Genomic DNA, 12,992 nt, shown 5'->3' with positions numbered 1-12,992 from the left:
GAAACAAAACTCATGCAAAGTGTGAGCTTTAAAGGTTTTGCTCGATGGATTTTTGTTTTGTTTTGTTGTGTTTCCAGATTTTATTCGAAGCTGACTGGTTGTCGGTTCAGACACAGGCGCGCTGTCAGTCTTCCTCTTGAACACATGCAAAAGAAGAGAAACTAACGACAGAAACAAGAACAGAACTCGGCATCTGACGACATCGAATACACGGCGATGATGCGCTTTATTGGTCTCGCTGATGTAAAACGTCAACGACAGCTCCACGTGGCCAACAACCTGTTGAACCGTTGACGAAGGGATGATGGGTAGTCACTCGCTCGCCTTTCTGCCTCTCCATTGTTCCCCGTTTCCAGGTAACGTCACATCAAGACCAAGAGGCTCACTTCCTCCTAAGTCGGGTGACCTTTACCCGTCAGGGTCAGGTGGTGAAGAACAGTCCGACTGCTGTTTTAGACTCTAACCAGTCAGCCGTGCCTCGACATGTGTACAAACTGTGGTGAGCAGTCCTCAGCTGCCTCTCTCGTGGGTCCGCTCCTGTCCTCTCTCTCCAAACAATAGCTTGTTGTATTTCCTCCCTTCGTGCCTCTCGTTTCTCCACCGCACCGCACATCTGCATCCTCCGTTGTCCTCCTCCCCCTCCGGCCCTCCGTAACCTCCGCTCCCTCCGCATGACCTCGCTACATCCGCGCTCTCGTCCTCGTCATCGGGAGGGGGGCGTGTGCACGTTTTCTCTTTTGTTTCTCCCAGAGGGTTTGGGTGTGTGTGTGTGTGTGTGTGTGTGGAGGGGGCAGGGGGGTGGGGGGGTTCACTGACATTTTGGATGCATCTCGTGGGTCTTCCACTGTGCCTGGCCAACTGCCTTTCCTCTGACCTCTCCCTGAACCGGTCCTAGTGTTTATGAACCCTTGCCAGTCGTCCCCCCCCCCCGCCCTCCACCACCACACCCATACATCACATTCCTGCATACATATGGGGCTCCGCCGCTTCCAATGATGACGTCTAAGATCTGTTTTATTTATGAGCTTTCGAGTGACTGAGGCCCGGCAGTAAGTGTCACGCATTGTGTTGCAGATGGGGAAGGATTAATATGAATTAGGTGGTGTGTGTGTGTGTGTGTGTGTGTGTGTGTGTGTGTGTGTGTGTGTGTGTGTGTGTGTGTGTGTGTGTGTGTGTGTGTCATCCATTTCTTTCTGGTGATTTTTTTGTTTCAGGGCTTTGAGACCCCGGCATGTCAACACTTTTTTATGACATTTTTGGCACCGGACCCGCCCGGATTCCAACTGGATCTTCCCCAAACTGTACAGAGTACCTGACAGCCCTGCGAGGGGCTCTGGTCTACCGAGCGACACATGCTATCAATCATCTCCTCTCATAAAGCTCCAGTGTTTGAGGTTTTGCGTGTTAGATTTAATTTTTGTCCCACCAACTAATTACGGTGGCTTTACTTCTCGCAGCTGCCGATTTCTGCAGAGTCCGAGAGTAAGATAGAGTTACACCAGGTTACATCGAGGATTAACTCCCAGGACTCGAAGTGAGAGGCTTCCAGCTGCTGCATGCGGGTGAAATACAACCTTTCGAGTGAAGGGTGACAGCAGTCACAGCTGAGGAGTTAATTCCTTGTTAGTTGTAATCCGCGGAGCCGAGCCGCTGGTTCTGGGAGTCATGTTTTTACTGTTTGAAAGTTTCCTTTTAATCCTCAGTTTTTCAATATTTCAGCATCAAAATGAGACACTCTCCAGGGTAATTTAATAAGACAGTACCATAGATTTATGTTTTGGGCATTAGTTTTAGTTGTTTTATCTTTGTTTCTTATAAATCCATTTTTTCAGGATGCTTTGAGCTGAAAAAAGAAAAACGCCACAGTTCATCCAAAATTTGAGCGCTGAATAATTCAATCCACTGAGTTTTACTTCGACTTACTTTTGCCCGTATGAACGACAAAATATGTGACGGAATGTTTCTTGACCTTTTTATTCTCTCAGGCTTTTCCCTTCAACTTTATTTTCCTGTGACTTTTAAAGAAAGTACACAGTTGTCATAGTTTGTGCTGCTTGAGCTGATTCTCTCTGCAGAACATGGAAAGGATTTTAACTTGTAGAACTTGGATGTACAAAATAATTCGCCGTGTTTGTTCGGGATGTTGATGACTTGAAACGTATGTGCGACGATCTGAAGAAAAGAGTCGTGTAAATGTACTCTAAATGCTTTACAGCGAGCGGAACAGGTGGCTGGATCTCTTGGGTTTGATGAACGAGAGCCCCATCCTGGTGTAGAGCTTCATGACTGCTGTCAAACCTGCAGGCATGGCCTCGGGGCGTATGAGCGCAGAGTTGATTGCAGCTGGGATCGAAAGAATGACAAGCCACGAAAAATGTTTTGGCGGTCGGATGATTGCGGAAAACATTCCTATTTCTGTGTTTCTGTGTTTCTCCCAGGACTCCCTCAGAGATTATTGCTTTCATTCATTATTTACCAGCTAACAAAGTCGATCGCTGTTTAAGCATTAGCTCGTGTGTACTTACATCTCGCGCTTTAAGAGATCTGCTGTTCCTGGAAGACATGATAGAAGCCTTGAAAATGATTTCCTCTCCCTTCTCCTCTCCTTCCAGTCTGTCTGCTCTGGAGGTCTTACCCTAGTTTGGAGAATGTTAATTCACTCTGACCACTGAGCGGGAGTCTGAGGCCGCGCGGTTGAACCGTCTCTGCGTTCCCCGGGCCCGGCGTTGCCGGCGGCAGATCAGCTGCACTGATAGGAGAGGGAAACCAGGGCAACCTCCAACCTAACCCGCCAATCACATCGCTCGCTCACGCTCTCGTTGCTGCAGCCGTTGACAAATGACCCCATCTTCACCCCCGCCTCCCCAACCACCACGTACAGTCACAGGTGTATGTGAAACCTCTGTCAGGACACCTGTTAGTGTGTGTGTGTGTGTGTGTGTGTGTGGCATAACAGGATGAGTGTGCAGCAGCTTGTGTTTCCTTCTGCAACCAGGTTTACGGCAGGAAAGAGAGTGGCTTTTGTTAGAAATATATGCCGCGTCTGTACATGCAGATGCATCATTTTCTGTGTGCAGTGTGAGAATACTCAGAAAATAACAGAGACCACTTCACACAAGGAGATTGTTTTTAATTTCACTCACCCAGTAACTAAAAAATGGGTTTCCTCTGTGCAGAGAGAGCATATTAAACTCCTCTCCAAGCTCACAATGTGTGCACTCACACACGCACACGCACACACACACACACACACACACACACACACACACACACACACACACACACACACACACACACAGGCATCCCAAAAAAAACCTCACCAAGGTTACATAATGCAGTGTAATATCTCAAGAGCACACATTCACAAACAGCCAACCGCAGCTCCAGTCGCCGTTACAGGACTCACATCTGAGCTGTTATAGAGTTGTAACGAGGAGCAATAAAATATTCATTTATTTGGTTAAAGCATGTTGAGGTTGTAACGCTGCCACGGGTAAAAAAAAAATATATATATATATATATATATTATTTTTTTTAAAGTGATGCCTGGGTCCACGTTTGTATTTCATTCTTCGTCAGCCACACTATAATCATAGGTTTGGACAGACACCAGTCCTTGAGGAAATGTACAAAATAAATGCAGAAGAAATCACAGAAAAAAAATAACAACGCGGAGCTCAGAGACATGGGACCAGTCGTCTTCTGGTGTCGACAGCAACCATATGGTCACCATCCGTCCCCCGGCTAACACCTGAGATCATTCAGTTGAGTAATGCTCCGGTGTGAGATCATCTTTACTCAGGCAAGAAACACACGCTGCTGATAAGGACGTAACTTTAAAGACGATTCAGAGATGTATTATTAAAGACGAGGCTGATACGGTATCCATCCTGTTCTCAGTTTTTGTTTATAGAAATCTGTAAAACATTTCTGATGTTCCCACCCGGCCCTGCTGTTGAACTCTGGGTGTGGAGCAATAATAGTGGCCTCAGTGTCAAGTCTGGATTCCTCTGTGTTTTGGGGAAAAATTCCTTCTTCGCTCCTAACAGTCATGTTACGGCAGCCAAGTGCAATTTGTGCCAAGATGCGAGAATGTAAGGATTCAGGGAAAGACAAAAACCCTCCTGTGTATCCAGCTTCCTCAGAGAGAGAGAGAGAGAGAGAGAGGAAAACAACGTAGATAGGTGGATGCTTTTTGACAATTCCCTAATTTCTAAGTGTAAACAATTCAACTGAATCTCGGGGAGAACAAATGCAATTAGCTGCAAGAATTCGCATAATTTGCTTTCTCTCCCCTGAGTAATGGATGAGTGTCTGTGGCTCGTCGTAAATCACACTCAGGAAATCAGGGAAAGACAAAAACAAAAGCAATAAAGGGTTAATATTTTAATCTTTGCATATTTGTAAAGATTAGCGGCTCTTCTTTGTGACGTGTATATGTATGGATGTGTGTGTGTGTGTGTGTGTGTGTGTGTGTGTGTGTGTGTGTGTGTGTGTGTGTGTGTGTGTGTGTGTGTGTGGAGGGGGGGGGGTTCTTAGCACAGCTTAGCAGTCTTATGATGGGAGATCAGGAGTTTGTTCTCATGGGATTCAGAAACAAGTACCTTCTTCCTCTCTGGCCTCATTATCACTTTGAATAAAAACACTTTTTTTTTTTTCCCCACCCAAAGAGTACTATCTAATAATATAAAATAAGTAACTCTCTGCAAATAATATCTTACAATAAAAATATCGATTGATTCCTGCAGCTGTTTTCTTCAAAGCTGCACAACAGAAGGGGGAATTACTGAGTTTGTGGCAGCAGCGCTAGTTAAATATTAATATATGAGTACTGTAAGTATGTGGGATTAATGGATGCATCTTCCCGCTGAACACTATCTAACACCTGCATGTGAGGGTTGCTACTGCGTGACTGTGCCATTTAGTAAGAGCAGCTCTTAAACCTCCCACTCAGACAATGCATGTTTAACACCTTTTCACTCGGTTCCCATCCACCTCGCATGAACTGCTGCTCGTGTAAAACTCATGTGTCAAAAGCAAAGAGACACACATTTGCTTGTAGTGTTTGCAGGATGCATATATTACATTGAAAATAAAAAATGCTGACAGGTAGCTTCCTGTGCAATGTTTGACGGTTACGCAGAGCTGGATATGACCCGGGCTGTCAATTTATGACAAACTTGTTATTGCCATTAAATGACTCTTACATGCCCGAAGGGAAAGCAGTCAATGAAACAAAATGGCTCCCTTTGCTCAGTCATCGCCAGCAATTTGGCCGAGGTTTCCTTGGCAACACAAACTTGGTTTCTTGCTGAGGACAAGGAGAGATGGTGCTGTTGTAACGCAGCCGCGACAGCGCTCACATCCAACAGCAACGGCCTTGATTTTGTTTTCTCATCGTTTCCACCCTCGGTGTGTAAACAGGCGGGATTCGAGTGGTCGATTCATCTCACACGGACTCAAACTCTCACAACAGAAATTATTTCTGGTCTTTGCGCTGAAATTAAGGTTTGTAAAGGGGTCGCATTGAAATGATTTGGGCTCTTTCTTTAGTGTAATTACATCTGGGTCTCACTTAAATCACAGAAATAAAAGAACCTTTTTTTTTTATTTTATTTTTATCCCCATGCAGAGATAGTCTGGTTAGAGATCATTTCTAATCTAATCATTAGATCTTAGTTAATTTTTTTTGGCAAGTGTCACTGCTGTGTTTATCTGACAGAGCAGACTCAGAGACAAACTGCCAGGATGAAAGTGTGTTGGTTCACAGGATCAGAATCAGTTTTTGTCTTTAAATGAAGGGACCAACGGCGCGTTTGTGTCATCTCATGCACAACATTGTCTCTTTGCAACAGATACAAAGATGATCAATCCAACTTAATATCGATAGCAACCTGTTGCAAAACATGTCTCCTGTGTGTGTTTGTTCCCGGTATATAAAGATAATTAATGAAAAAAAAAATCATCCTATTTCGTTATTCTTGCACAAGTCTAATCGCGGCCTTCTCGTGCGAGTTCCTCTCTTCCTGTCTTTGTGACTATCTGACTGAATGTTTGGGTTTAGGTGGCTTTGCACGCAAGCAAATCCTTCATGTGCTCAAAAGCTGTCCAGCGATCTGTCAACCCAGCTGTGCCATTAAAAATTGACTTTTTTTTTTTTTTTTTTTTTAAATGCACGTGCTGCTTTTGTGTTGCTTGATTCTGCCGTATCAGATAAGATGTACTCTTTTACTCGGTCGAGCATGAATGACCTTTATGGATGCTTTTCAGTTCAAGTCCTCAAGTCAGCCTCCATTTCAAACAAACCACTGCTTATCAGTAACCTATTACTCCTTGTGCTGGCTGCCTTTGCAAACATTGGCTGAGGCATTTGCCACAACCATGTACACACATGAAAAAAAATAAACAGCGAACAAAAACACAGATATCCGAAACATTTACTTTGTCTTTAAAGTCTTGGACGATGCAGCACGTTTTGTTTTTCAACTGGCATGCTCACAAGGAGCTGTGTTTATGTCATTTGCGATAGAATATCATCCAGCTCTCCTTTCCTAACAAAAACACATAGTTCAGCTACATTTTCTTTGTCCCGTGGAATTTTCGGCAGGTTGTCTTGAATAAAAGAATTTGACGTGTCACTCGAGCAACAATGGTGACTTTCTCCAGAGTTCGACGTGTGTTTGTGCATCTGTGTGTGTTCTCCGCAGGCCAACTGGAGTAATGTGATTATGTTTAATGCACTGCATACATACCCCTGAGCAAAACATATCCACCCTGTTATTGACTTGCTTGTTTGGGACAATAAATAATGAAAATCACATTTACCTGCCATAGAAACATACGTGTAAAGTGGGAATTCTTTAGTGCTTCTGGTAAGCTGCGTTTCGCGTCGCCTTTGAACAATCGTAGTCATTTCCGATGCTGCACTAGAATTCATGAAAACATCTACATGATGACCCTTCTCGTCCTCCTTCAGGTGGTGTGGGCATTGCGGCCACTCAGCTGTGCAAGACGGTGAAGGATGTGACCGTGTTCGGCACCGCATCGGCCAGCAAACACGAGACCATCAGCGAGGGCGGGGTCACGCACGCCATCGACTATCGCACCAAGGACTATGTGGAGGAAGTCCGCAAGATCAGTCCGAAAGGTGAGAAATCAGCCATCTGCACTGATGAAGCATCTAAATTTGGAATCTGCATGAACAGGGATTGTAAATAGTATTAAATAAATGGCCCCACAAATGTTGTAATGTTTTCTAGTAATGGGCACGTTCTCCAGTCGGATTGTTTCGTCAAGACAAATAGTCCAGATCGTTGTATTCCCGCTGGCACAAAGCAATACTGTGTGGCTGAGCCTTTGTTGATGAGTGTTGAACAAACTGCAGACAGTGATACATTTTCATACACTTTTGTTTTTCCTCGGCAGAGCTGGCTGCTATGTCCACTAGACTGACAGCAAACTCATTTCAGCGACCATTTGGATCCTCTCTGTCACCAATCACGCAGCCACACAGTATTATGTAGATGAACTCACTAAGAGGGGCACAAAAAAAAAAAAAAACAACAACAACGTCCGGCTCCTGTTGCTCCTCTCGCCTGCTGGCGCCTTCCTAGAAGGACGGAGACTGTTCTGCCGGAGGCTCATTTCATCGTCCCCCCCGCTCCGACCCGTCTCTGTTCCTCTGTAGCGTGGAGCGAGACAGATAGACATCACAGAGACAGATAGGACGAGAGCGAGAGCTGACACTTTAGACAGAATGTATCTAATTAGAAGCCCGGATCAATGCGCGGCCCCGCTCGCTACCTTTTCGCTCCGTCTTTGGCTCTCTGTCAATTCGCCTGTGCCGCGGTCGAGGCAGAGTCCCGCTGCGAGCCTCCCACAATCAATAGAACCGGGGTTTAACGGAGCGAGGAGGGGCAGCCCAATTTGAGGAGTCCCCTCTGGCGTGCAGGAGCATCATTAAGCCTTGAGCCTACACGGACATTAATAAGCCACAAAAGAAAACCTTGGTCGTTAGGTTGCCGTGCCTCACCATCTGTTCAGAGGTGGGGTTGTTATTCCGTCCACTCAAGGAATGGAATGAACAGTGACGGAGAGACATTTCATCCCTCTTCATCTTATCAGTGGAAAAAAAGATAAAACAAGTAGGGTCTCAGAGCACCTCCTCCTACTCTCCTCTCTTGGAATACGTCTTGGTGTAAACATGACACAACTTGGCTCCGCTCACTACTCCAAGTGAACTCTGGCATGCAGAGGGGGGGGCTGCCGAAGAGACTTGGCAGGCGGCTGTCTCTGAATTCACACTCAGCGATAACTGTCCCCTTCTTCTTCTCTCTTCTGCTCCAGGGCTGGACATAATACTGGACCCTCTCGGAGGGTCAGACACCCATAAGGCCTACAACCTGCTGAAGCCTATGGGGAAACTTATTACCTATGGTAAGTAATAAAAAATAAAAAGGCCCATTACCTTGAGAGTCAATCGGTAGTTTGCTAGTGGCAGATCTGTATGAATGTTTAGTGATGCGAAACAGCCATCCATGTGTTTGTTTGGAAAATGGGAAAATGAGAGAACAAATTTGGTTAAACCTGGGAGAAGGCTCGCCAATATTTCAATTTACTACAGTTTTCCACACAAAATAAGATTCGGAGTCAATCTTCTGTGCCAAAATCACACATAAAATTTCACAAGCAGGCCTCTTATAATTAAATAAACAAAGTCTTGCCATGCAGCACATTCCCCCTTGGTTGTATTAAACTCTTCAACCAAGCATCACCTGATTTTCAGTTTTTTTTTAATTTACCAGAATTTCTTTCCTCGATGCCTAAAACCCAGTGTGGTTTATTAAGCTTGTTGGCGGGCCAGTGTTGTACCTGCCCAAGTGAGCAGCGTTTGGCAGACATGCCCATCAACATATTCCTGACTGGAACGCGTCAGCTACATATCAGGGCCCTTTCAAATCCAAAAATTTGCAGATATAGGATTTGAAACTTGCAACTGCTTGCAATTTGCCAGTCAACGGTCTGAAATCTGCCTGTTTGCACCAAAGCAACGAGACAAGATGGTGTAACATCTTCTGAGCAATGGTTGCCAGTACCTTGGTTTTAATTGTCGGCTTTTCAGGCTGTTTCGTCGTTGTAGTAGCTCAAAACGTCAATATGGACAATGATGATGATGTACTTACAACATTATTCAAAGTGATGAAACAGCAGAAACATGTAACAAAAATGTTGGAGCAGCTCATTGGTGCTGCCGTGGGATACCCAGAAGGCTAAATGCTAATTTATGTCATGAACTTGAGACAGTTTCTCCCATCTTTTTCCAGAGCAGCTCCATAATAAGCCAAAAATAACCACTAACTATCATGCCTTACCTTCCAAAACTGCCCACTTGTGACTAGAAGCTGAGTCGCAGGCGATAGATTCAGCTGGTTGAAGTCGAGCTGAGACGGATCAGTTCACGCCGCTGCAACTTTTCCTGCAACGCTCTAAAACAGTTTTATCTCCTCACGAATCTTTGGTCAGAGCTGCGTTTGATTGTCACTTTACACCCTCGTGATTTTTGAACGTTTCTCCAATTACTGCAGAATATCACTGCAATTTGGATTATTGTTTTTTTTGAATAGCAAAAAAAAAAAATCATTTTCAACTACTCGTTTTAAAAAATCTGGGAGATAGCTCGTAAATGAACACGGCAGACATCATGAAGTTAGTTGTGGGTTTCACACTCGCTGCAGAGTGAAGCGGCTTTCTGGTGGGCAGTGTGGCCTCTCTGCGGAGGTCCGTGTCCTCGCTGCGCTGCGGCTCATCCGTGGGAAGCCCTTTACGCTCGCTCTGTTGCGATGCCAATCTGGAAGCAGCATACATGCGGTGGGCGGGGTTCGGCATCCGCGGAGAACAGGGCCTTGCCTTTTACATGTGGCTTAGAAACCTACTACACAGCATGGTGCCCTCCACCCTCACCCATTCACCCTCTCTCACCCCTACAGAACCCCCCCCCCCTCCTCTTCCCCACCAGCTCCACCCCACCCTCCCTGGTCCCTCTGTGCCGGGGCTGCTTCTCTTCCAGCTTATCAGAAATATGCGTGGTGGAACAATGGGGCGTTCTATCCGCACGAAACCTGGAATGTGTCTGAATGTAGCAGGCCGGGTCCCTCTCCTCTCTCAGAGCCCGCTTTGTGTTCCCTGTCCCCCCCCCCTCCCCCCTCCCCCCCCCCCTCAAGAGAGGGACGGAGGCAGGAAGAGAATAGATGGAGGGGGATAGGAAGGGGATGTGGTGTCAGTGACAGCGGAGATGGACAGAGGGGTTTTTAGGGTGGAAGGTGGAGGTGGAACAAACAAACAAACCAGAACAAACAAGTCGAGCCACTTGACAAAATAATGTTAATAATTGTCTTGAAATTGGATATGACATCTTTCAAATAGCTTGTTTTTGATGCGAGCAGGAAAGACTATGGCCGACCCCTCCCTCTCAGCCCGGACATAAACTTTTTCAACCCTTCCCCTCCGGTAAGATGCTGAGGTCTATCTCAGTCAATACATCACACCACGAGAACATTTTCTTCCTGACAGCAGCTGGTCTCATCAATCAAGGTCCGGGACCCCCCCTGATGTCGACTCTATCCCACTTATTGACACTGAGAGTGTGTGAAATCTATAATCTCATGTTGTACATCTGTGAAATCAACACATCTGACACGGTGCATTACATTAACACACTTAATTAGTATTCTGTTTTATTACATTTACATTAAACATACTGTTTATACTGTGCTCATATTTGTGTACTTACTTCATTCTTTATCTTGAAATTTAATTCATATACCACTTGTCTTTCATGTTAGTTGAATTTTATCTTCATTTTTTTTCTCCTACTTTTTATTTACTGATTGTTTTGCACCCGTGACATCAAGACAAATTCCTTTTATTTGAAATTTACTCGGCTATAAATCTGATTCAGATTTATTTATTTTTTTCTGCTGGGAGACTTTGAGAAACATCAGTGGATTCATTGTCCACTGGGATTCAAACTCTTATGCGCCCTTTTCACTTTCCTCCTCTGTCAGGTGCGGCCAACATGCTGGCGGGCCAGAAGAAGAACCTGCTCGCCGTGGCCAAGAACTGGTACCACCAGTTCTCCATCCACACGCTCAGCCTGATCCAGGGGAACAAGTCGGTGTGCGGCTTCCACCTGGGGTACCTGGACGGGGAGACGGAGCTCATCACCCAGGCCATGGACACCATCCTGGCTCTCTACAAGCAGGGCAAAGTCAAACCCCGCATCGACTCCACCTGGCATCTTGAGCAGGTTCGTGTCTCTCCGTTAATTATCGTTTCTTTAATGTGTGGATTATGTCTCGGTCGATCACAGTCTCTGTTCTTTCGTAACATTCATCATAAGTCGAGCTGAAATATTGTTTGCATAATAATGTTGCTACACTGTTTTTCCAAAGGCAACCAGCTTTAAAGTGCTTAGTTCAACCACAAACACACATATTCATCTCTTATATCTCTTACTATACAGCAATATATCACTATAATAATAAAACATATACGGACAGAAGAGGATATGCTTATCATCCACCTTATTTACAAGTGGCATGACTAGTTTTACAGGCGCAATTAATGAAAACCTTTTTTTTTATTATTATTTTTTTTTTTTATCCTTTATCTGTACTGCACTTATTTTTCTTTTAATGTCATTTCTGGCTGAATCCGAACTCTAACAGCATCTGTATTTGGATTTAAGATCCATTTTCCCTGGTTGTTAGTATGATTGAATCCAACCCTGTCCACCTCAGCCTGAATGAACAGATGATTCACTGTGACACAAGTGCATTCATACCTGAATTACATGCATTTCTTCGGGCCATGTGCTCACAAAGTGAATACCAGGTGGGTCTGTGTCTGTGTATGTGTTTGCCAGTGTGATCTGCAGGAGACGGGTGTGGCCCTGATTCAATAAGGCTCGCATTCAACAGGCGAAGTTTTGTCCACAAGAAGCACTGTGTCACTTCCAGCATAACTCACTCGGCCAGACAGACTCAGATTGTTGCTGACAAAAATCAACACTGCTAACAGACATGAATAGAGAGGGGTGTGAAAAACACAGATAGAAAAAGAGGAGAGTCAGAGGCTGACATCTTCTGTTGTCCGAGTCAGAGCTGGTCAGTATTTTGGCGGCGTGACCGCAGCCAGAGAGAAACACCCGCTGTCTTTCTCCGCCATCTGACGCTCTTTATCTGCCTCTCCATCTGTCCGCTCTTTATATCAGATTCTTTTTCTCTGTCTATAGGTTATTGAGTCCCTCTCTCTGTCTCTCTCTATCTCGCTGTATTCTCTCCTTCTCCCCTCCTCGCAGTGTATCTTTTTTTTTTTTTTTTTGCTCTTCCTCTCTTGTTGCTATGGTGACATCCTTTAGTCAGTGTGCGCGTCTGTCTCAGGGAGGGGCCCTGATGTATGAGAAAGAAAAATGGAAGGAGTGTGGAAGCACAGAGGAGAGAAGAAGGCACATCGGAGCGGCTCATCGAGTAAAGTTTTTTGGTTTGACGCCTGCGAACACACGATGCCGCTGCTTGTTGTTGCATCAAAGACAAAAAAAAAAAAAAAGCTGTCGGGCAATCAAATAGTTGATCGATTATTATGACCCGAGTACAAATGCCACGCCTTGACCCCATTCATCACAACCCTTCCCCCACTGTCCCCTCTTTATTTATTTTTTTCTCCAACGAATGGATAAACATGCTTGAACAATACATGGAAATTAGCACCTCTGTTTTCTCTCTGCTGGTTTCTCGTGATTCATTATCTACATCTGCACTGATACCCACGAGGATAACGGTCATGTCAGTCGCCACAAATAGCGCTCTCTTTCGTCCAAGGAGGCTGTCAGAGAGAGTGATGGGGGGGGGGGGGGGGGGGGTGGATGGATGGATTCGTCACTCACGCTCACTGGGACTTCTTTCATTCACGTTGAAGATGATTCTTATAATTCC

General features: G+C 45.2%; 1 protein-coding gene across 1 annotated transcript in view; it reads left to right on the top strand.

Annotated features, from left to right (window-relative positions):
• Positions 1-12,992, top strand: part of vat1 (vesicle amine transport 1) — a 33,504-nt gene that overhangs the window by 12,463 nt on the left and 8,049 nt on the right. Inside the window, exons 3-5 of the mRNA XM_069148603.1 lie at positions 6,977-7,147; positions 8,347-8,436; positions 11,064-11,305. Coding sequence (XP_069004704.1) covers positions 6,977-7,147; positions 8,347-8,436; positions 11,064-11,305 — 503 coding nt within the window. The remainder of the gene's footprint in view (positions 1-6,976; positions 7,148-8,346; positions 8,437-11,063; positions 11,306-12,992) is intronic.

This window comes from Embiotoca jacksoni, unplaced genomic scaffold (genome assembly GCF_022577435.1).
Source record: "Embiotoca jacksoni isolate LCO1_2020_lvr unplaced genomic scaffold, fEmbJac1.0.p SCAF_15, whole genome shotgun sequence".
Taxonomy (NCBI): Eukaryota; Metazoa; Chordata; class Actinopteri; family Embiotocidae; genus Embiotoca; species Embiotoca jacksoni.
Note: the sequence above shows the minus strand (reverse complement) of the source record. Positions and strands in the feature narration are given on the sequence as shown.